This window comes from Poecile atricapillus, chromosome 20, assembly GCF_030490865.1.
Source record: "Poecile atricapillus isolate bPoeAtr1 chromosome 20, bPoeAtr1.hap1, whole genome shotgun sequence".
Taxonomy (NCBI): Eukaryota; Metazoa; Chordata; class Aves; order Passeriformes; family Paridae; genus Poecile; species Poecile atricapillus.
Window position 1 is genome coordinate 2395251 of NC_081268.1, and position 25270 is coordinate 2420520.

Below are 25270 nucleotides of genomic sequence, written 5' to 3' on the forward strand. Positions count from 1 at the left end.
GTAATTATCTTGGCACTGCCAACAATTAGTGATTGAAAATCTGCTGTGATACATGTTCAAATCAATGTATTTAAATATACATGGTGGCTTTTCTCCCACAGCAGAACTGATCTTTTCCTAGTTTTAAGTCACTTAATGTGGAACTCAAGTTTTGCTCATCATTAAGAAATTCAAACATTGAATAAAATATCATGGAAGGTACTGATCTTTGCTCTGTCTGTGTGGCAGTGCTGTTCTCATGGATTTTAAGGCTTGAGTAGATGATGGCAAACATCCAGCCCATTGACATGCTGGAGCTAACCCAGTGATTTGTGTGACTGAAACTTGTCTGAAGCTTGTGTAGTAATTATTAAACTTGCTCTGGATTCACTCCTTACAACAGAGGTGCTGTTCACAGACTGCTGAAGGTGGGAGAAGGCTTCAGCTAAAGGAAATTTGCACAATTAAATGAATGGTCTAATGACACTGAACAACATGTAAAGTAAATCAACGTTACTTATGTAAACAGCAGTTTAATTAAGATAATCACTGATGCAAATCATTGTGTATGTTGTGCCTCCAACAGAAAATCCATTTCAAAAGGCTTTGCAAACTTCTATTTTTCTGTGCCTAATTTGGAATCTTGATAGTAGTAAAAAGGTTCTCGTTTCACTGTTTGTTTAATTATTAGCAATTTATTCTTCCTCAAATTGCATTAGATTGGAGGAGCAAAAAGGAGTCTCAGTCTCATGTAAATGCTGTGTATTCTCCACTGGATGTCAGATGTTTGGAGGTATAAAGGCAAGCTGGGAGGATCATTTGGAGAAGGACTGCTCAGCACGTTATAGGAAGAACATTTATATCATCTGAGAAATGCTAATGATCCACTTTCCTGTCCTGTCCAAAATATTTATGTCCTAGTTTATTAATGCTAATTAATCCAGCAATAAGGACTCCTTTGTATTTTGGTTGCTGTTGTTTACTCTGTGTCCTAATGTGATCTCTTGCATTTCCATGCCTAGTTTCTTACATGTTTCAAGACAGAAAAGAACCATTTTATTCTTTTGATAAAGAAATCATAGCGTTATGGCATGCGTGTCATTAGAAATATGAGTTGCTCATGGAATAAAATCTGCTTTTTCCTTGCTAGAGATGATGAAGGTGCAGCCCCCTAAGTAATATAATGACTTCTATTCAGCTCCGAAATAGCCATTGACAGAAGAAAGAATTGAAACACTTTGGAAATGAAATGTAATTTAATCTATGGCTGTTACAAAAACAATCAATTCCTTGTGCCCTCCAAACTGAATGCTTTTGGTTTATTGCCTATCACGCCCTCGCTGTTTCATTGCTAGTTTATCTTTTCTTGGGTGCTATTCTCTGTACATGCCACTGCAGTGCTTTTTTCCATTTGAAACCAGCCTTGAAATTTATTTGTGATGTTCTGATTATTTTTTTCCTTTTTAAAACATGTCAGGTACAATTCTCTTCTCTGGGTCCTGTGGCTCTAGCAAATGTCAAATATGATTAACTAATTTCCTGAGCAGGAAGAACCCCAATGTGGTTGCTCTCAAATTTTTTGCAAGATCAGCATGCAAACATTGGCTAATGTCACTCTGAGAGTGTTCTGAAAATATTAATGTCTGTCAGACTGACTTTTTTATTTTATTCTTTTGGTGTTAGGAAGATACTCAGTCAAAACAAGGTTTTGTAGAATTTGCTACACAAAAGATCTTCCTCTTTTCTTGCACAAAACAAGATGGTTAATTCTTTCCACTGTGTTGGTTACACAATTTTTGCTCTTGAAATGATTCCTTTCTATGACAGAGGAAAAAGTGAATAGTTTCTAGGAGGAGAATGGGATCTGTATTTAATGAAAACATGAATTAATTTCTGGTCATTCTTTTCTGTGTTCCAAAGACATTTTCCAAATCCTAATGCTGTTTTTAATTTCTTGATGTTGAGGAGCATTTTTGTACTTTATTAAGGAAAGTCAGGAAATCACCTGTTCAGCTGTATTCCATTTATTTTCCAGATATTTTTCTTCAGTTTTATAGCCTCCCCTGATGTTAGAGTCATGTTTAATGGAAAAATGAAAATACGCTGTGCAGAGATGTCTCAAGAGTATGATTAGCCTAGATTTTGTTGATGATAAAGTCATTCTTGCCATTTATTACTGTGTTTATCTCACTATCTGCATTGTAAGGTTATGATTGTGTGACAGGGGTGGTTGAAGAGGGTCAGAAACTCTGTGCACAGACATGTGGAGAGGCTGGATGGGGGAATGCTGGTGCTGCAGCTATCACTGATCAGAAAATAATGACTGTTCTTCAGGCTGGCTGTAATGTATCTTAGTTTCCACTGCTGTGAGCAACTGTATTATGTTCCTCAGGGATTCATTACTCAGGGCTGTCAGTGCCTTTTGCATTATATGGAGTGAGTTTAGTGCCTATCAAAATAAGCATGTAATAAACCCAGCTATGGAAGTATCAGTGTTTGGGTTTCTGTTTGCTAATTGACTTTATGAGCTGACTGCTGGAGCTTTCAGTTGATTCCTGCATCCCTTGCAAGTCTGCTCAGGTTTGCAGCTATTCAAATGCCTCTGAAGCACCACCTCTTCACTCCAAGCCTGATTTCTGCCTGAGAAATACTCATATATGTGGCTTTCTTGAGATTGATCTTTCTCCTCTGGTTCATTTTGGAGGCTGACACAATTCTTTTCTCCATCACTCAAAATGACCCAACGTTCATATTCAGGCTCATTCTGCCAAAGCCCTCTGGAAGCACACTGAATTAGCCCCTTTCTCTTTCCTAGAGGGCTTTCTGGTTTAGTCCTTCATCAGGCAATCTGCCAGCTCCACTATCAATTCGTGTCTGTTACATTAGCCCAGGCAGCTTTTGATGAGTTAGACATGTGAGAGAGACTTTTAAATGTGATGTTTGTCAATGTTCCTTCAGTTCAGATTACTGAAATGTTAACTCTGTTTTTCTGTAGTTGAGAGTATTTATTTCTACTGCTATTTCCCATCCTGCTGAAGAAGATCTTGCCTCAATGACTCTCTTCAGTTTTATGATGCAAATGTTGTGCTATCTTGGTCCTTGCTCTCTGTTCTTGTTTTTCCAATTATTTATCTGCTACATCCTTAAGAGCATTTAACCTTTCTCCTATTGATTAGGACAGGCCCTATTGGAAATTCTATGAACTGCAGTGTGAGATGTCCCTCCATAAAGGGAAGGATCTGGTAATGCTTGACTGACAGAATAGTTCTACTTTGGTTTTAAGAGCCACTTATGTAGTATTACAACAACAGAAAATATGACTCTCAGGGCAGAACACTGGCAAAAAATTTGAATTTGCTGTGGCAGAAGTCCCAACACAGAAAAGATAATTAAATCTGATGATAGATCTTTTAATTACTAAGTGGCTATAATCTGAAATAAAATCTGAAATGTTTTAATTGACTTAAAATGGGTAATAATGGGTAATAATATTTCTTTGAAAATAGCTAAAACCATATTCCTTGCATAGATGCAGATTAATTCATGATTATTCCTATTTTAGCCTTCACCACTGCAAAAAGTGCTGTTATTCACAGTCCAGTTTTGCAGGCAGGTTTGTGTTTGCTCACACATTGTATTCTAAGCACTCACATCTTGACTGGACAGGCTGTACTTTAACTTGCACGTAAAGAGTGAATTCAGTCTTATCCTGAATCTCTTGCAATGACCCCATATTGAGGGACAGCTGGAAGTGCTTACAATGTACTGAGCAAGTGAGCTGATGACAGGCCCAGCTCATTTGGAAATTTTAATGGACAAGAACTGATATGGGTTGCAGGATTTGAAAAGGTTTCATTTTCAGCACTGTGGAATTAATTGGCCCAAACCCATGGTGTGCTTTAGCAGTAATTGGTGTGTGCAGTGCCCCTGGCTCTGGGGTGAGCCCAGCTCTGGGTCTGTGCTATCAAATTGGGAATGGAGACTACTTTGGCCAATTAGACTTGAATCACAGTGCTTTGAGATGCAGCTAATCTAATTAGTTTTTATTGACATCTCTTTTATTTCTTTTTTCTCTCTCGTGAGCAGTAGAGGAAGGAATGGAGATAAACTAAGGAATGTGACCTGTCACAAGTGTCTCCATATAACCTGAACTTTCTAAACATTTGAATGTATCAAAACATGCTGTAGTAATTACATCTCTTAGATATTCACACCATATTAGATTTTAAGTTGATCATTAAGAAGGGTATTTTTAAAAATATTTTTCCCATCTTACAATGATTGTTACACAAAAAGAAAGCCTTTGTGATAAAATACAGAGAAAAGAGAAAATATCACTTTCCTCTTGTTTTGTAGTGCAGCCCCAAGAGTTGCTGTAACCTCCAAGGTTTGCCCAAAAAGAAGGGAGGTCAGGAATAAAGGGGTGGCTGCTTCATCTCTTTCCACATGCCATCAAAATGAACATGGAGGCAGCAGGTCTAAATACACCTCTGGATTCAGTGATTTGATTTGATGAGAGTCTCGTTGTCAGTGAGTCTTGATGGTAGGAGAAGCTGGTTTCAGGCAGGTTTAGATGCAGTTTGTGTCCCTCAGCACCGACCCAGCAGCTCTGACTGAGGCAAGAGGAGCGGCAGCCGATGGCTCAGCTCTGCTCTCTGAGCCTCCTTCCCAAACTGCCACGTGGATCTTGGAACTCCTCTGCTGTCTGCTCCTGCTTTTACTCACTTCTAACAAAGTAAGCTGCTTTGTGTTGCTTTGCTTTGTTTTTTAAACCATAAAGTCAGCAGGACTTCAAAGCATCCCTGGGAGCTGTGTTGCATGCAGATGTTTGCTGTATCCGGGCGTTGCTGACGGGAAGCTTCATCTGAAACCAGTGAAGATTCAGGTTAAATATGGTCAGAAATGTGCTCAAGTTGCATTGGATGGAATATAAAACAATAGCAATTCTGACCTTATTCATCAAGTACTGAAGTGTTTATATAAGTCTTTGGTGGAGTCAGCCTTCTGCTGGAAGGGACCTTCGAGATCATCTTGTTCCACCCCCTGTAATTTCCTCTTTGATTTTCAATACAAGAAAGCTGTTGTAGCTTGAAGTTAAAACCACTTTTTTTCCCTCTCTTAAAGGCAACATCTGTGTGTGCCTTCCCTGTCTAGGGGGGTTCACTGAATTTTTGTGTTCATACAGGCAAGGACATTAATAGTTAGGTTTCAGTGCAAAGTGTTTTTTCCTGACACTTCAATATGTTAATCATTTGAGCTGAGTTTCTGCTATCACCAGCAAAATCATCTTCACCTCTATGTAGCCTGTGGCTTGCTAACATAATCTAGTTTTTGGATGGTATCTTACTGCAGGAGCAGTGATTCAGCTGCACTCTTTGACTGTAGAGTTTTTTCCTGGCTTTTGTATATGCACAATTTCCATTACTAATCTAAGAAGCGGTTAAATGCTTCTTGAATGAAATTTGATTTTCAGAATATTAGCTTAATTTCCTTGTCTAAAGTGAAAGATATATGTGTATTTAATTTGACATTTTTCCCTTTCACCTTCTTGAGTGTTTGTGCTGCATAGAAGCAACTCTGCCTTTAAATCAATTTTCCCAGTTGCTCTGTAATGTAAACTCCGATAACTTCTAATTTTCTGTAATCTCTTTTATACTGAATTGCTTCCCACCAGATAGTTTTCATAGCATAAGTGTACAGGTATATACTACAACCAGAAATAGTAGTTACATAGTATGTATTTTTGTCTGTATGTACAGCAGGGCTATGTGTATATGGTATTAAAATGTCTTATTTCTGTCTCCTTGACATCTTTACAATCTCTTCGTTATGTGTAACTAAAACTACAGCCAACTGTGATAGTTTTGCATAAATGCTTTGAGTTTAACTTGAATGCTTTGTCTTGGTCTCCAGTTCCATCTTCCAGTTCCTCATGTGACTCCCGAGTCGTGGTGTGTACTTTGTGTTCTCTCAGGAATGGCACAACCCATGAACAAATTGATTTCAAAAAATCAGATTTCATGCAGCCTAGAAGATGTTAGAACCAATTGATCAGCCAAGGGCAGGCTGAGGTGCATCACCTCACTAAGGAAAGAAACAAATCACTCCTTGGAGTGGGGCTCCTGGGCCACATCACAGGCTTGTAATAGCTGACAGAGAAATGGAATAAATGAATGAGCACACATGGATTACATCCCTGAACACCAGTGCAAAGTTCTTCTGTTCAGGTGCCTTGTAAGAATTAGAATTTAAAATAACATGAATATAAATGACAGCTGGAAATACCTATTTCTTTTTCTTTGAAACTACTGTGATTTCTTGGGAAAAAGTTGAAAATGTTATCTTTTTCTGGCAAGATGTTTGCATTTCAAGACTTTTTTTTCCTGTTATAATTATGTGATAAGTGCAAACATTTATTTCTGCTAATATTTATTTTTAAATAGACATGGAATGAGAAGTGAAGGAAAAATGGAGACTATTTCACAGATTTTTTTCACAGGAGGTTTATTATTCTCATTAGCTTCAAGCCATCAGAAAGTTACGTGTCTCAGGCACTGCACATATTGAGTGAATATTGGATCATAAACATATTTGAGAACTGTTTGTTTATTGCCCTGTTCATACTCTAATAATAGTGAGGGAGAGCAAACCAGGTTTTTAAGGGACAGCAATATTAAGTGCTTGGATTTTGGTTTGACTTAAGCAGAGGCATTGAGCAGAAAAATAACATTTTCCCTCTTACAGATATCCTTCAGGTGTCAGTTCTGCAGGATCCTGGTTTTATTACATCAATCACAAGCAGCTTAAGGCTTCCAAAAACATAGTCACAGACAGATGTTGAGCCTGTCTGGGGATTAGAAATATCCTCTTCCATTAAGTATAAATTAACTTAATCACCAGGTATGAAAGATAAGCAGCATAAACATCATTCCCTGAAGCTTTCATTAAAATTAAAATTCTATTTAAAACTAGGCTCGTACTTTCTATGACTTGATCCCCCTTCAAAGAGATTATATCTGCTGTAAATTTTTACAGTGACAGAGTGACAGAAATTAATGTATTGGGGGCAGTGATGTTCTCTATAATTTAACTTCTGCTGCAAGTCATCTTTGAGCGAGAGAGATGATTGGCTTATTTTTAAGTAATAATTGGTCTCTAGTCTCTGAAACACTGAGAAAGCAATAAAACTGCCTAGCACCCAGTTGCCACAAAATGAAAGCATGAAGTCACATGACTTAATAGCAGTGTAATCATCAGGAGTGTTATTTTGTGTATGAGAATTCACCTGCTTTAATAGGAGGATTAAGGCTGATAAAATGCAATTGCACTGCTGCATTCTGCTCCCTTGGATGACAGGGAAAAGCTCCTTTTCTGTCCCAGCATAAGCATAACTGCTTTCTAAGAATAATTTCCACATGGGAAGAAATATCCTGGGGTTTTTTTTTTTTTTTTTTTTTTTTTCTACTGTAAAACACTTGGTGGTCTAATTTCAGTGGATTCCTGGGCTTTACAGCTGGTTTGCCTTTGCACTATCCTGCATTATTATTTTTCAGGCACGCTTTTCTAAAGAAACAAAAGAAACTCTGGAGAAATAATGAGGCACATAAGTACCTTGAAAGCAAATAGTGAACACAAATAAATCTACTAGGAATAATAACAGCTACCTCCACAGAAAATAAAGTATTTGGGACTATATTTAATGATCTTTGTTCTGTAATAATTTTTGCTACAGTGGAACAAAGTCTTTGGATGCAGGATTTGCATTGCTTACCCATTATTTCATTACAGTAATGCCATATTTTCTGCTGCACTCATAGCTGACAGGTAATAACATAAGCATTCACTGCTTGTGTTACATTAAGAGTAATAAATCTATAGTGAGTACAAAATGATACCACCATTATTCTTAAGAGGAGAAAGTTGAAAGTACAGAATCTCAATTAATAATTAGGAAATAGCTGGGTTTTTTCAGCACCTGAGACTCCTCAGATGCATTTCGCCTTTAATTATTTACATTATGAATTAGAGAGGGCTATAGAATTCAAACCACAGCTCTAGACTTCTCTGCATATGAAATGAAAACGTCGGTAATGTTCTCATCCATGGCTTTGTGTCCCTGGTGTGGAGCAGAGCAGGATCCATGCCAAGTTTCTACATCTTGGAAACACTCATTAACACTGTGTGAAGGCAGCAAACTTTCCAGTCTTCTGTTTTCTGCCAAAAGCTATTTAATCTTTAATGAGAAGTGTTTATTTTTATAATAAATCCATCAATCTGAAGAGGCAGTGAACCATCCTTCTCAGAAAGGGGACTGATGGCTGTGGCAAACAAACAGCACTCCAGGGACAGGAATGGAGAGGATGCTGTGGGTGAGAGCTGCTGTGATGGCTGCTGACAGGCTGCAGGGGCTTGGGCTCCACTCTTCCAACAGTCTAATAAATTATTGTGGTTTTCTTAAGCAAATGGCAAAGCTATGGAGTACATTTTACCCATGGATTCACCTAAAATGTGTTTGCCAGCTCTGCGAAATAAGCAGTGCACATGCTCCATGTCTTTCACCGTTCCACAGGGACACCATGGAAGCTGCAGGTGAAGTTCAAAATCTAAGTGAGGTGATTATTTAGCCATTTTATTTCTTTAACTGAGATAAAGGGTTGGGTTTTTTTCTATCTCAGAGAGAGATGGAAATTCTGCTTTCAGCTTTTTCTGCTTCCCAGAGACAGGACAGCTGCTGTGTTTTCAAAATGTATTTGGTGTGATCAGAAGTTCATTGTCTGCCAGCACCATGGTGATTATCAATAATATGATTGATCCTGCTCTTTGAAATATGGACTCTTTACTGGGGTTGCTTTGCCTGCCTCAAAGCATTCTCCAAAGTGTTGAATAAACTCTATGTAAGAGCCATAATTTTTCTAACATAATGTCAAAAATCTCTTTCTCTGTGGGTAACAATTCTTTTAGCACTTCTATTTTTCTGCAACTGTATTATTGTTTTGAAAGGTGGAAATTCTTGTGCTATTTATGTTTTTTTTTACTTTGCCAGAGGGGAAAGAGGGGATGAATATTCATTTTTTTCAAATGACACTCACGAGTGGCCAGAACAAAACAAAAGCTGATTACTCACACAACATGCAGGCAAACCATGAAACTGCATGCTATGACATGCTGGGAGTACTGGAAGTCTCTGTGATAATAAAAGTAATGGGATTAGTTCATAAAAGCAAATTCATGAATGGTTGATAATGCAGACACACTGCTCTGGCTTGGCCTTAGTTTCCTAAATGATTTATTTCTGTGAATGAGCACACAAATATATTTCCTTCCTACACGCTCCAGGTGCAAACACTCACCTGTTCTTTGGGAGGTCCATATTCTGTGCTGATAAATGGGTAGATAGATAGATTTGTCATGCAAAATAGTCTCTGCTTCTAACTATGTTAACATAGTCCTTGCTTGGAGAATAGAGGTTCAGCTGAGGGAATAATTATAGCTTCAGAATCCAGAACATAATATTTTCTTTTATTAGGTAAGCAGTTGTAAGCTGATACTGAAATTGCTTAATTTATACTTCTAGCAATGCCCTAAATGTAAAATACATCAAGTAAGCATTTTTGGAAATATTAATATTGTGATTCTTACCCCATTTTACTCTGAATTTGACAGCTAAATTTTATATACAAGTGTACAAAATGCTGCAAATTTTGAAGCCGTTAATTAGTAGTTGCAAATTTGTTTGTCCCTTAGCAACTTGTATTTGCATGAAGATTAACGCTGGTCAGAAAGAAAGGAATAAAACATAGATGGAGGAAACATTAATAAATTAGTAATCATGTATAAAAGATAAGTAGTCTTAGATGTCATTTCCATAAGCTTTATTAAAATTTAAATTTTTTTAAAGCTGCACCACAGTTGATCATTTCTAAAGAGTGATCTTTCATAAGCTGCAGAATTAGAGAAACTAATGTATTGAGGTCAGACATTAGTATGTAAATGAAGCTTTGCTTTTTTTCTGTGTGGCAGCATAAGCATTACCTTATATTTGACCTTTCATTCATTTGCCTGACTCAGCTGTGTCAGTCAAAACAATTAATTCTAACGAGCAGCTTTAAAGAGTAGGGCTCAGCTTTCTTCTCCTCCCCTTGGGCTGTTGGAAATCCTGTGGGAGAGGAGCTAATGGAGGGGACCTGGGCAGGGTTCTCTGGAGTTCCTGGTCCCTTCCCCACCGCAGGTCTCTGCTGAATCCATGAGGTTTGCAGGGCCTCAGGATCCCTGTGGCTGCTCCTGGATCTCTGCAAGAGTCCCAGGCCAGGCTGGACAGGGCTGGGAGCAGCCTGGGACAGTGGAAAGTCTCCCAGCCCATGGATGGACCTGGATGGGCTTTAAGGTGCCTTCCAGCCCAAACCATCCTGTGATTCTATGACAGGTGAGATTACAAAAATGAGTACTTTGGTATTTTCCAGTTGACTGCTGCACTAAAGGTAGAACGGAGATGAAAATCCCCCTCATGTTTTCACTGTTGCTGGGCTTGGAGCTGCATTTCTGCTCTTTGTAGCTGCTTCCTCCTGCACTCTTGCCATCATCTCTCCTTCTCTCTGCTGTTTTTTTTCCTCCTTTTCCTTTCTTTCTGCTCTGCTCTGAGGAAGCTGCTGATCCTGGTCTTTGACTGGTGACCCTTGGGGAGTTCAGCCCCTCATGACGTGGCACTGGCAGGGAACACGAAATGGGGCATGGCAAGGAGTGCAGTTTGTGTGAGTGCTGAGGAAAAAATGGTCTCTACACCTTTTCCTTGGAAAATATGCAACCACAGTAAAATTCTGTATTTATAGGCAGCACACTTGGCTGTATGGACCTGCCCAGGCAGTTTGTCTTAATTAGCCATGTTGAGACCACACTGAGGTGGGGGCACACAGGTGTGTGAATAATACAGAAAATAAACTTTTATTGAGGCAGTGTCTGCGGCAGCAGTGGAGAATTGTACCCTGAATACAGCAGTGTAAATCAGGGAAGGTGAGTGTGCAGAATAGGCAGGTCCATGGATCAATTCATAGTGCAGACACAGACAAGCCCTTGTGCAGGTTGGCTTTGGAAAGTCTGAGTTTTAATAGAAGTGCAAAATATATCTTTCACTGCAATTCAAGTTGTGTGATCATATTAATTGGGCTCTAGTGTTTTAAAAAAGGAAAAGTAAGGAAATCTTGTGGGGGAACTAAAAAATGAAAACAAATCATTAAACTTTATAAAAGTCCTAACCTGGAAAAGCAAACTAAGAAGTATATTCCCTTTTTTTCTTTTTTACCAAATGGAAGTACAACATTTGACAATAAAGACTAAATTAAGTTTTCTTGTTCTGATTTAAATATTTTACAGATGTTCCCAGTGTATAAGTGGAAGGGAATGACACATGCAGTAGCATTCAAAAAACTGCTGGTTTTAATTTTAAAATACTTTTCTAATAAGAAGTATGGATTTAAGAGCTCTCTCAGTAAAAGTTTGAAATGGGATGCTGGTTCTGAGTTTTATCCATGACCTCCAAGACAGCTGTAGGCTTTTCTCCTTAGAAGGGAGGGGATGCAGGAAATTCTAGGTGGTAGTTTAGAGCCTCTGCCTTATTGCATCCAAGAATATATTTTCTTTGACCAAAATAATTTATTTTTATGACCCTAAACCAAACCAGAGATATTTTAATAATTTGTGTCCATTTTCCCTCAGCCAGAGAGACAGAGTCTTCTGTAGCTCTCAGCAGTGATGATGTATCCAGAGCACTGGCTCTGGTTTGGGTGTTCTCTCTGTGACATTTCTCATTGCTGTGGAGGATGGAGGTTGAAAAATGAAGGTCTGAAAAAAACCCTCTTTTAAAGGACTTCATCAGAAATTCCAGGGACTGCTGTTCAGCAGGGAAGAGGTGTGGCTTGTGAAGGAGCTGCAGGTTTGCAGAGGAGGAGATGTTGTTCCCAGCCTGTTTCAGGGAGCTGGGTGGATGGACACGGCTCCAGCCTCGCTTGGAGAGCACTGGGCCAGGATTCAGAGCTCTGAAGCTGATCCCTGTAATAGTCACTTTAGTGTTTGCTATAAAAAATGAAATATCCTCAACTCTGCTTGCGCCTTTTAAAGTAAAGCTTTATATTTTTTTAACTAAAAACATTAATGATGAATGAATAATGTACAATCCAAAACACTGTTGAATTTAGAATGAGAAAGGGTTTGTGGCTTCCAGGCATCATTAAAATGAGAGTTGTATTACAAACAGCACAACCTCCTCTCTGCTGAGTACAAGGTTTCACATTTGGTCAAGGTCTGGTTCAACTGGCTGAAGATTTGAATTTTTAAATTCATGAACAGACCTTTTAAGATTAAAAATAGAAGCCTGTGTGCTAGTTGTTTCTTGGCTGTACATACTCTTGCTCTTTTGACAGGTGTTCAACAGCAGTGACACCACCATCCCATCTTACATGAGAAAGAATAAAACTAATAACTTTAAGCTTTACTTAACTAATGACAAAAATACCATTATTTTCCTACTTTACTATCTGCAGCAAAGAAGAACATTATCAAAGTACTACCTAATTTTAAAGACTTTTTAGGCTTTTATAAAAACATTGGTCACATTTATAGACATTCAACCTCAACGAATAGAAGTGTGGATACAAAATAATATAATTATTTTAACATTTTGCAGCAATAGTCTTAGAAGGCCAGGTGCTTTGTAAACTACAGGGTGGCAGTGCCACCCCAACAGCAGTGGTTTGGTGTCCAGGAGCACCCTGGTCTGTGGGATTTGTCCCCATGGAGGGGCTGGATGGGAGGAGCTCTGAGGTCTTTCCAAGCTGACCCCTCTGCCGTTCTGTGCTGCAGGTGCCAGAGCTTGGAGCCGGCGCCGGGAGCGAGCGAGGAGCTGCCGGACGCTCCCCCGAGCCCCGAGGCTGCTCTGCCCTCGCTGTGCCTCAAGCAGGTGTTCCCCAAGTACGCCAAGCAGTTCAGCTACCTGCGCCTCGTGGACAGGGTGGCCGCGCTCTTCATCCGCTTCCTGGGGGTCAAAGGGACCACCAAGCTGGGCCCAACGGGGTTCCGCACCTTCATAAGGTCAGTGGGGTAAAGCTGGCCCTGGGAGTGGTACACCCTCGGCTTGCAGGCTTTGGGATGCCTTCCAGCATGGAGCCACTGCCTGTTCTGTTCTAAAATAGATCTGTTTTCATCATTCCAAGCTCCTGAAATACCTGACCTATGAATTTGTGTCTGGGACAAACTTGGGTCTTTATTTGACAGCAGATCAGCGATACTTTGGCAGATACAATTTGCCGTCTTCGTCAACATGTCACGTTCCTGGTAAATGGTAGAAATATCATTGTGAGGATGTGACAACTGAAATTGGGTCACTTGATGTGATTCTGTCGGCTGTGGGGGCACCACTGGCCGCCCCAGGCCGCAGGAAGGATTCCCAAATGCCAGTTCCTGATGCACCGTGCAAGGAGGATTTGCATTGTGAAATTGCACCTTGCAATGTCAAGGAACTCAATTTATTTTTTCACATACTTTTTATTTAGGAGGGTTTTGTTTTTTTCATTGTTTTTTATGCCTATATCTGTTCTAGTCATGGTACAAATACCTCATTTTCTGTCTTTCATTGACTATGACAAAAGAAATGAGCAGCAGCAGCAGATGTACTCTTAAAACACAGATCCTGTTTCTATGCAGATGCATTTAGCATTCAGGAATGAATATAAAACAACTTGGTTTATAGAAATTACGATATATAGAAAATGTCTGAAGGCATCTGCTCTATCCACAGACCAGCACAGGATTGCATCCAGTTCTGTATTTTTTGTAGTTTAATCCAGCCTTATTTTGGCACTTGTCAGAGGAACACAAAATAAATGCCAATGTTTGCTTTTAAGAATATTCAGATAACTTGCCATATCTCAATGACATAGCATTTGCAGCTTCTTAATGCATGTTAAATTAAACTTTTTAATACTGGCAGATATTTTTGTTTATTTTCTCTCAGAGCATCTATAGCAGCTATAAGGCTCATTTTTGAAGAGCTGTCATTGCTGTTCATTTCAAAAGGAAGGTCAGGTTTCTGTGTGTTGTATCACTTTTCAGGAATAAAATGGTACACAAGTGGGATTTGTGTGTGGGCAAGTGCTTGCAAAGCCCAAATTCTCATTTGGCTCATCAAAATCTGTTCTTTAATATTTTCTTCATTCTAAAAAAGTAGCTTAAAGGGAAACTGTGTCTCTAGTCCTTGCTTGAATGCTGCCTGGGAATTTTTGGGCCATCTAGGTGAGGCCTTACTCTATTTTAAGGGAGCTGTGTTGAGATTACTAAAGAGTGAGATTTGCTTCAATTATCCAAGTTTGAAGTGGGGGTTTTTTTGGTGTTTTTTTGGTTTGGGTTTGTTTCTTTCTTTCTTTCTTTTGGTGAGAAATTTTGGCTAGCTCTTTGGCATGTGCAGTGGTGGCAGCCAGGCTGCCAGACATCTGGAAATCCTGGACACAGGGCCTGTTCCCATCCATGATCAACACTGCACTGCGGACTCGGACCACACAAAGCCCCAGCTCCACATCCTGAGCTGCATCCAGAGCTGCTTCCCCTGCTGTGTTCAGTACCATGAGGGTAAATCCTGTTGGTGTTGAGGCATGGAGAAGCAAGGCTGTGCCTGAAAGCTTCCTCCAGCCCTTTCCAAACAGGATCAGACAGACAAATAAAAGGGTATTTCTCTGTGCAAACTCTGCCTCGTGCAGATAGTCTGTGCAGATTTGTGGTGGGTTTTGCCGTGTACCAATTAATTCTGTTCTCTTACAGCCTCAGAGTACTGGCAATACCCTGGGAGAAAGCTCTGTGTAACAGTCAGGTCATATTTTTAATTGAAATATTCTGGGTTTGGGCCTGTTCCATTCAGATAGGAGCACTTAATGAATGCTGGTTGGTTTGCTCTCTGCTGTGTGTGTTTCATTTGACTGAGCATGTTACACATGACATAGGTAAACTTTTCTTCTGCAAGTTGCCCTTGCAGAATTTTTCCTATCTTGGGAGTTTGGATGTAATGATAATCTCTTCTTTATTTTGTTTCTTTTTAACAGAAACTGCAAACTGAGTAACAGCAATTTTTCAATGGCTGCTGTAGACATCCTATATATTGATATCACAAGGAGGTGGAACAGCATGGGCATTGACCACAAGGAATCAGGAAACCCAGGTTTGTATTCAAAAACTATGAAATCTGACTTTTGGGGTTATTTTTTTCAATTTTAGTTGCTCAGGTACACCTCAGACATTTAATAGAAATGGGAAGAAGCCATGTACACCTGAGGCATGCACATACACAACCAATTCTGCTGGTTAGTGCTGTGGCAGTTACCCTTCAGGGTAGTATTACTTTAGGTACATGAGGGTCACCTCAGCTTCACAGCTATATAAAATTTGAGTATTTGCATTTAGCATTTCAGGCTGGGTATAAATCACTTACGTGGTTGGCTGGTAGAATTTCACCAGGAAAAATAACAGACATGCAACTGAATCTTCAGGCTTTCAAAAACAAAGAGATTTTTGTATGGTGTCAATGAACCAGGTGCTTTTTAGGTGTTAAAACACAAACTATCCACCTGATTCTGTTGGCTTTATGTTTGGCCCACTCCCAGCTATAACCAAGACAAGCAAGATTCTGTTGTTCTAAAACAGCTTCTAACTTTTTTCATAATATGCTTCACATGAGTGTCACTTCTGGGGAGAGTGTGTGTGTGCTACCAGAGGTGCTTTCCCTGCCTGCAGCTCACTGTGACTGATAAAATAATTTACTGAGCCGGCAGCTGCTGCTTTCAGATAACTCAACAATTCCTTTGCAAGCTGTTTTACAGCCAAGATCGTAAACGACCCCAGCTGCAGCCTTAGTTGAGAGAAATTATCCTTCAGAATGTAATTGTCATATTTTGAAAAGGTGCCTTTCCTACAGCATCAATAAGCCAACACAGTTAAAAACCCCAAACCTTTCAATATCTCGTCCTAAAATAATCTTCTTATAAGTGTATGTTCAAACTGGGAGAGATTGTGGCTTCTGCACAACCAGTTGGGGTCTGGCTTCTTAATTAAGAATTTGAGTAGGTATTACTTCAAGGTTTTAAATACAATAATTAGTGTTAATACTCAGCTCCTCTTCCCTTTGGCTCTGGTAATGTGCTGTTAGTGAGATGTGATGGAACAGCAGCTGAAGAGTCTCCCCTGCAGCATGGGGCTTCTGCAGGGGACTTTTGTGTGGAAAGGGGCAGAGGAGTTGTATTATAGTAGAGACATTTTTTGGAACTGCACTCTTCAGCTGTTTGTTTTTCATTCAGTGGAAACAACTCTTGTGGAGTTGCTGGGTATGACTGAAAGAATGGCCTCTTCACCTTCAAAAGGGTTCATACCTGGTACTGGCTGTGCAGGAGGGAAATAGTGCTGCAAATAAACTCACGTCTTGCTAAGGTGATACTTGGTAATGGGGTTACCTCCATAGTGCTACAGACTGAAATAACACACTGGTGTGAACTTTTGGGTCAGATCCATCTCTGAAAATACAGGGTTGAAGAGACTCCATTCAGCTGCCGACCTAAATTTGTTTTTCTCTCCAGCTGGATTGTTTTCCTTGATGCTCAGTATATTACTGTGTGTCTCATTGGATTTCAACTTAATAATTTTGGCAGCAGAAATCAAGGCTAATACTACATCAAGTAAATGGTGTGATAAACCCCTGAAATGGGTTCTTGCTGTACCACTTTGCCTGTGGATTCCAGGCTGAGGTCTGCAAAGCCAGGAGCTGCCTCAGTGCTAGAGAATGTCACCCATCTGTAACCCAGCCTGGGCTTACTGTGCCCTGAAACACCCAATGAGTGTGACACAAATCAAACCTTGGCTTTTGGTCTATGAAGGACAGACAATTTCTTTGCTTTCTGAGCATTCCAGATGGCTGTCATTTAAATGAAAAGATGTGAACAGCATGATTGTGTTCACACCCATCACACACCCATTTGGCCTTGCTGCCACGAGAAACAAGAGATAGTATTATCCCTAAGGAATATGCAGGCTGCTAGAAATGCCTCACTCCCAATCTCCTGTGTGCACCTTTTCCTTGCAGGAATGTGTCTGCAAGCCTTTGTGGAAGCTTTCTTCTGCCTGGCCCAGAAGAAGTACAAGTCACTGCCGCTGCACGAGCAGGTGGAGTCGCTGATCGATTTCTGCGAGTGCCGCCTGGCTGCCCTGCGCGACAAGCGCCTGGTGTGGGGCTGCGGCCTCGCCGGGCGCCACGGGGCCCTGCCAGCCACGGGGGCCACGCCTGGCCCCGGCTGCACCAGCCCCCCTCGGCCCCACGGCCCCCAGGTGTTCACATTACAGAAATCATCACAGCTAAGGGCGCTCATGTGCCGCGACAGAGCTGGGAGCTAATCCCCAGCCAGGTACGTGTACTGCTGGAGGAGAGACAGGTGCTGCAATCCCTTCATTTCATAGTGACAACTATTTATTTCAGCTGTATTTTTTGTTTAAGCTTGTAAAAAAGTCTACTGCAACCTCCCATTTCCACATAATGACCCTGGTAATGGCTATTTCTTCACCTCTCTGTGGGATTTACAGTGCACATCCCGTGACAAACTGTGCATTCATCCCGAGTGCGTGGAAGAGGACCAAACCACAGGGGATGATAACCAGCATCATGGGATTGGCTGCACTGACTGAGGCACACTCGTGTCAAAGGAATTACATTGCTTTATGTGCACAGGACATGTCACAGAAACCAAGGAAAGAACTGCAGTCCCAAATACCAGACTGGAAAACAGAAATCTGGAATTACACTTGTGGTCAGACTTCAGGCCTTGACTCTCTTCTTTCCATGGCTTGGACTGTACGTGTTGGAATCTACAGATTTGGTCAATGTCTATGTACTTATTTTTTAAAGTCAATCTTAAAACACTGAAATAATATTTTGGCTTCTACTTCTTTGTACATGTCTTTGCCATGACAAGTACTGTTAGTTTTTTAAAGAAGAACTAGAACAGTTTATCCTTTTGCTTCCACAGAACCAATAAGCTCACACTTATTCACAGAAAAAGATTTACTTTCTTAAGTCAAGTTTGGTGAATCCAGTGGTGGTTTTGTCTTCAGGGATTCAGTGCTGCTTCTGCAGAAAGCTGTCCAGTGAAAGGCCTAAGAGGTTATTTTAAATTCCAGTGGAACCAACTCTGTCACTGACTTCAGCCTAAACTAACTGTGTCCTAGGTTTGCTTATTTTTTGTCTTTTGCATGTTTGTTACCCTTTTGGGACCTACAGTAACATCTAGAGCAGATCTTTTTTGTGTCTTTGCACATATTCTTTGTTTTTCCCTTAAATAACAGCGTAACTCTGTACGAACTAAATCTAAGGATGTTGTGTCAAAACTGCTGAGCTGTGCTGCTGGAGTTGTACAGAGCAGTCTTATTTTTCAGGAAATGAACCATGATCACACACTTCTTGTGGGGGCTAAGCTGAACATGGGACTGGCTGGGACAGGAATAACTTGGAACTTCAGGGCTGTTGAGTGAAATTCTTTGTAGTCTCAAATTTATTACAATAATGAATGGCTACATCTGAGCTTGATTTTCCTCCTGTGTTCTACTCTTTAATGTTGATGACTTGGCTTCCTCCATGCTATCAGAAATGGCAAAGCTGTAAGATGGACACTGAGCTTTGGGTTGGAGAACATTCCCTGAGCTCCATGTCAAAATGTTCTGGTGGCTGGTGCCCCCAAAATGTGCTGTGCCACTGAGGGGGAGTCCACCTGTTTCATGTCAGGGACTAAATGCACACACAGTATCTAGTGAGTTTTCACTTCAGGGAATGTTTGTAGAGTTTTTTTCCTGATTTCAGTTTTAAGCAGAATGGGTTTTTCCCAAGTGGCAATAACAGCATGGCAATGCAATGCAGAAGTCAGGCTGAACCCACACAAAACTAGTCCCCAGCATGTGTTAATCTCAGATGTGGGCATCCCTTCTCCTTACCTCTTTCTGTAACACAAATAAAATAGGAGTAGATGATCTTTTTTAGTTCAATGGCCAGACTCTTTGAAATTTTATGTATTGTACATAAGAGGACAATTGTAGACTAACTAATGCCACTGCCCTCAGCCTTGTTCAAATGTCGTAAAGATTATTGCAGTATGAAGATAAAATGCTGAACTCCAAGGTCTGGCACCTGTCAGAACAAATGAAGCTGAAAGGGTCATTTTTTTCACACTTTCATTGTAATATATTTGAAGACATTCACAGGTTGAAAAATGGTTACTTCTCCTTTTGTGACATCTGACATTTGTCTTGCGATTGGCAGTGTGTTACTGGAAAATAGCTTACAGTTCCTCTCATCTCATGATTGATGTCCTGTAAAGACAGAGTTACAGAGGAGTCGGATTTGAAATGCTATGACTGCGAATGCCTTTCCTTGCACCTTTGAAGTAGTACGATGTGTGGCCCAAAATATCCCAGTTTTGCAATTGTATAACTTACCCTGGTATCAGTGGAATAAATTAACTATTGTATATTGAACACTGATAAGATCTCTCTCTCTATGGGAGACCTTTATACTCTCTGGATCTAATAGAGGTTTTTATAGCTTGTGCATCCACAGGCTGATGCTGCACGCCCTATTCATCTCCCACTTCAAATATGAAGGGTCCCTTGTAGAATAGTCAAAATATTCAATTATCTGGCTCTAGTAATCCAGTGTTCATGTATTTATATAATTGGAAAATTGAATGCCATATTATTCTCAGGGGGTGGAGGGAATAAACCAGGAATGTACTTTAGGGATTTAATGGCAGTCACATTTCTCTTCCCTCCTGTCTAATTCAATTTCCTCTGAATATTATTTAGCATCCAATTTCATAGAGCCTTTAAGTTACCAGTCTGTGCCCATGCAAATGGCCAGAGACACTTTATCCAGGATATGAATGCTAATGCACTGATAATCTGTTAATCCTGAGGTACCTCTCTAGCTAAAGAAACAATACAGGAAAGGCGTTGGATTTTTAACAGCACTTTTGTATATATTCTCTTCAGAGAATACCACAGCACTGCACTCATGATTCTATTTATGACATATATGATATGAATATTGTATACCAGTGAAATCTTTCTTGTTATCAGACACACCAGGTCTGGTATTCCTCTCTTGGTAGAAGTCAGAATAAAACAACATCTAACAAAATTCTGAGGCAAGTGAGTCCAGAATTTCAACCCTCTTCCCTGCAGGCTTGTGTGCAGCCTGAATGTGCCCAGACTCGCTCAGTGATTCCTGTTCGCTTCTGTGTTTTCTTCATCAAGCAGTTGCAGGTAAGTGACCAAAATCTGCCCAGGGCTCCGGACACTCCTCGTCCTCTGTCAGCCCTGCCGAACGTTCTGGAACATTGGACAGACCCCACACCGATCCCGTCCCTTGCCGCACACCTGTGGCTAATTCCTTACAAGGAAGGGCGGGGCAGGTGCTCGCTAATTACCCAGTTAATGAGCAGCTGGGAGACCCCAGCCCAGCCGTACCCCCTCGGTCCCCAGGGCGAGCGGCCGGAGCGGGCTGAGCCCTCAGGGCACGGGGACGGAGTTTGGAGCCCGGCGCTGAGGAGGGAGCTCGTCCCGCTCCAGCCGGAGCCTGCCCAGGTAGGTGCACTCCTCCTTGTGCTGGGTGCCCGCTCACCGGGGATTTTGGGGCTGGCCGGGGCGTGGCTCCTGCACCGCTCTATGTGGGAATCTCAAAGGGCTGTGCGGGGGTTGCAGCTTGAGAAGGGCTGGACTCTCCCGCCCTGCGGGGCCGTGATGGCGTCCAGTGCCTGGGATGCCCTTCGGTTTCACCGAGCAGAACCGTGTGATGAGTCCTCGGTCAGATCCTCCCGATGGAGCAGGTGAAGCTCCGTGGGCTTCCCGGAGAGCCCCGCGCAGGAAAATGTCCCCAGGAGGGTCCCGGGCGTGGTCAGAGCCCGGCATTTCCAGAACCTTCCTGGCGGCGGGGCCGTGAGGGCGGGAAGGGGCCGTGAGGGAGGGGGCAGGCCGGGCCGAGGGTTCCCAGCGGGTGTCACTTTACCTGGGGTAAAGTGGGGCGTTTCATAAGGACAGCAAGGTCCAGGGTTTCCCCTCACTGCGCTGGACTGAGCCCTGCCAGTGGCCCGTGGAGATGAGTGTGAAGGAACTGGTACGTGCTGCGCTTGGTGCTTTGTTCCACCTCCCGTCTCTGTCATTGCGGAGGTTAATTGGAACCTTCTGGAGCAGGGAGCACTGCATGGTATAGCTCCGTGTGGGGGAATCTCATCACACTCAGTGTTACGGGCAAGGACACCTTCCTCTATCCCAGCTTGCTCCAAGCCCTGTCCAGCCTGGCCTTGGGCACTTCCAGGGACGGGACAGCCACAGCTGCTCTGGGCACCCTGTGCCTGCCCACCCTCACAGGGAAGGATTTCCTCTGCTTTCTCAGAGGTCCTGCTCCCTCTTGCTGCCCACCTGAGCAAGAACAAGCTGCTTCAAGCACAAGCTGAGCACTTGATTTTCTCAGGTACTGACTGCTCATGGAGCTGCCGCTCCTTTGGCCACACTGACAGGCACTGCTGCCCCACCTCAGCCTGAGACAGCACACGGGGTCTGTCCCTTTGCCCACTGGAGATGTCCTGGGTGGATGAGAGGTGGTGTTTGGGCTCCAAATTTCCTCTGAAGTATCAGCAGTGAGGTGTCTACATCTGCCAAGCTATGCTTGACTTGTCTCGCTCTGCCCTCTGGTTGTTCCTCCATAAGGGGAAATTGATAAAGTATTTATTTTTCTCTGGCTGTTTCCATCTGTACTGCCTTGAGAGCATCCTCCGGCTCGCTTGGTTTGTTCCAGCAGGATGAGGTCCCGAGCCTCCCGCTATCCCTTCCCCAACCGCACGCAGCCCAGCTCGTGCTTTTCTCTCAGATTATTTCTGCCTTACTTACCTTCACTTCACCTTAAGCACACACACAAAAAAATCATCAGCGCTACCCAGATAAATCCATCTGGTCTCTGTCTCAGCCTCATTTAACCTCCCATTGAAGAGATTGTATCACATGGTATTCAGCTGGAACCTATTACCTTGCATGCCCAAGCATATCACATTGAATAACCCTGGCCCACAGGCCTGCGGTGTTTGCTAATAGCTAATGGCTGCTTTTAACTTAGAGGTGATTTATTGGAGCGCGTTTCTATTCGCAGTGCAGCGGGGGGGGTGTGGCAGTGTGTTAAGCAGAGCTCAGCGAGCGGCGGGCGCTGCGGGATGGCTGAGGGCAGCCTGGCTTCACACCTCCGCCAGCTGCTGACGTTTCTCGGTATTCCCGTTCCTCACCGCTGTCCCAGATGCAGCAGGTGTTGGGGACAGGGATTGAGTGCTCCTGGCTGCGCGCAGCAAGAGATGCGGGAGGGCACAATGCTCTGCCTGAGTGCCAGGGAGCCTGAGGCACATCCGTGCGTGCAGGAATGGCCCGGGAAGGGGGCGGTGTCCCCACCCTGTCCCCTGCCCTCTGCCTCTACGGGAGACGAATGTTTTTTGCAGTTCTGATGGCAGAATTAAGTTCACTTGTGTCACTGCTGAATTTACTGCAGGTGTAGTGTAAATGTGGTACGAAATTGTAGTAAAGGACAAAATTGAAAGCCTGTTACGGTGATGTGATGCAATTTTCCCTCTTCCTTTGCCTGATCAGTGGAAATCCAAAAGCTCTTCTGTAGGTCAGGTTCAGATACACTGGTGAATAAACAGGAGAAAGGGAGAATGTGAGTTTTGGAGGCAAACCCAGCTCTCTGATTTGTGGTTTGCTGAGTCTTGAGCCTCGTGTTTGTCCTCCCATCAGCCCAGGTCACCCAGCACACAGCTCTCCTCGTGCAGGGAGTGAGGAGGCACCATGGCTTCCAGGAGGAAGAGTAGTTAGTGACTGTAATAAATCAAAGTCAGTCAGCTTGGGAGCTCTGTTATTTCAGGTTTCACTCCTTAATGATGTAGCACAAAAATCAAATGGTTGAGGTTATTCAGTTATGGCTCATACCACCAGCGGGGAAATCTGAACATGTACGGGGCCTGCATCAATATTATTTATGTGCTGAGGGGCTGTGCTGGCTGTCAGGTGGGAAATGACAGAAATCCTACACGTGTCCAAGTCCTTCTCTCTCTTCCTCTCACCTTCTTAATAACCAAGTAACATGATCCACTGTCTGTCTAAGATCAATAATAGCACAGGGCACATTGTAACAAGCTGGAATACATTTTTCCTCAGTGTCTCAGGACACTGCAGCTGCTGAGGTGACGGTGGGGAAGGAGGCGCTGCCTGGCACGGGACACAAACCATCTTCATCCTGGCCTGGCTGTGGGCGGCACTGCCGGCCCTTGCTGCAGGATGTAGAGGAGTGTGGGCAGTCAATAGACATGGATAAAATAAAGTTGTGAACAGCAGCAGGAGCTAAAATAGCAACATCAATAGCAGTTTCCAGATAATGATCTAATTAGTACAAACAACAAGTTTCCACTAATGACTCTTGTTCTTCCAGCTCCTTCCTTTCTGCTCCCCTGTTATTATTGACTCTCTGGCAGGGAGCGGCTGCACTCCTGTCTCTGGGGCCAAGGCTTTGGAGCTTTGTTTACTGCCTGGCTTTGAATTACTTCTCCAGAGGATGTTTGCTCAGGAGCCTGGGCTGCTATGTGTGGGATGGCTGCATGTGCAAAGTGGAGGGGGGAGGAAAATCAGCTGTTTGGCTTTTGTAGTTTTTGGGAGGCCTTGGGAAAGTTGTGCTCCTACTGCACGTCCCTGTTGTAAAAACAAGGATGCTGACGTTCACCCACTGCAGTGGAGTGGGAGCTGTCTGCTTGTGAAGGGCTTGGGAAGCTGAGGGGAAGATGCTTGTCAGGAGCAGATTAGAGGCTGTTATTGGAGAAGCCGACACAAGCTGTTCCTGTCCCTTCCCTCCCTAGCTATGAGCCTCATGTCTGCACCTCCCTCCCACTGAAACAAACTGGCTCTTCTGTGCTCTTAAGGCCCCAGCTTGGCCAGTATTGGCTTGTTGCTGTCACTTCCTCAGGTGTCGGTGGCCACTGTTCTGGCTGCTGCTTTGTCCTCAGTTATGGTGGGCATTTGCCTGTTTGGAAGATGCCCAGTTGTGACATCTCCCAGCTGCCGGTTGCCGCTGAGGGACTCGGCTTTGCTGGGACAATGGAGTGGGACCGCGGCTGCACCACCTCAGCCTTGCCTGAGGCACTGCCTGCCTGGCACCAGGAGCAGCTCACGGGCCAGTGGCTCTCACTTACCGAACTCAGAACAAACCCTCTACTTGTAAGGGTGCAATTACTGGAACATCATTATTGCTGATGAGTCTTGTGCTAAAATGGCTCTCCAGATTAAAAACCTCAAGCAAACACATCTGCGTTCCCCAGCCTCCCAGCCCCGTATTCCCGTGGCTGTTCTGGCTGCTGATCTGCAATTCCGAGTCTCGCTTCTCCCAGCCCTGCCCGTCTGCCAGGGCCCCCTGGGAGCGGCGGCGGCCGGGCTGTGGAGCCGCAGATGCTGAGAGCTGTCAAGTGCTCAGAGACGTTCTGGGTGTTTTCGGCTGAGAATTCAGCTCTGCTCTAATGAAGCCGAACAGCCGCTAAGGAGGTTTTATTCAAGTCAAGGTGGTTTTGACTAATCCCTCCTTGCAGCGTTTTCTGAGGTGCTGTGTTTCCAGGGCTACATTTTTCTTTTTCTCAGCCTTCAAAATCAACAACGTTGAGGGGGATGGCAGAACCCTGAGAGAGGATTTTGGCCTGGGTGGGTTTTGCCTTCCCTCCCTGGGCAGGTGCCGGTTCCTGACAGGAACAAGGAGGGTTGTCCTGGCTGGGCGGAGCCCGGAGCTCAGCCCGGCTCCAGCGCAGCTGAGCGCAGGAACAGCCACAGGTGCTCTCCACATCCCGACTCATTTCGATGCAGCCAGCCTGTCTCCCACCTCTCCCGGAGGAGCTAATTATGATGATGTTAATGAGGCAGAGGTGCTGATGCTGCCCAGGGTTTTAATGACTTTCCTCCAAGTTTTCTGCTACTTTTATTGGAGGCAGAAGAGTGGTTTGTAAGGACTGGTGGGGGCAGGAGCAGGCCTGGCTGTCAGACCCCCCGAGCATGTGAAGGGAAAGTGCTGGAGCCAGGTCAAGGCTAAAATACTACTGGGAGCAAAGCTCAATGATCTCTTTGGGGAGGCAGATAAGACAGGTTTTTGTGTGTATGTGGCATGTGCCAGGATGATCTAAAAGCTGGAAATGACTGAGTAGAGGTGCTGGAGCAC

General features: G+C 43.1%; 1 protein-coding gene across 1 annotated transcript in view; it reads left to right on the forward strand.

Annotated features, from left to right (window-relative positions):
* The window catches only part of TTLL11 (tubulin tyrosine ligase like 11), a 36113-nt gene extending 15925 nt beyond the window's left edge, over positions 1-20188 (forward strand). The window contains exons 7-9 of the mRNA XM_058853854.1: positions 12832-13059; positions 15060-15175; positions 17087-20188. Of these exons, the coding sequence (XP_058709837.1) occupies positions 12832-13059; positions 15060-15175; positions 17087-17394 (652 nt within the window). The 3' untranslated portion in view covers positions 17395-20188. The remainder of the gene's footprint in view (positions 1-12831; positions 13060-15059; positions 15176-17086) is intronic.
* Positions 20189-25270: the final 5082 nt, after the last annotated feature.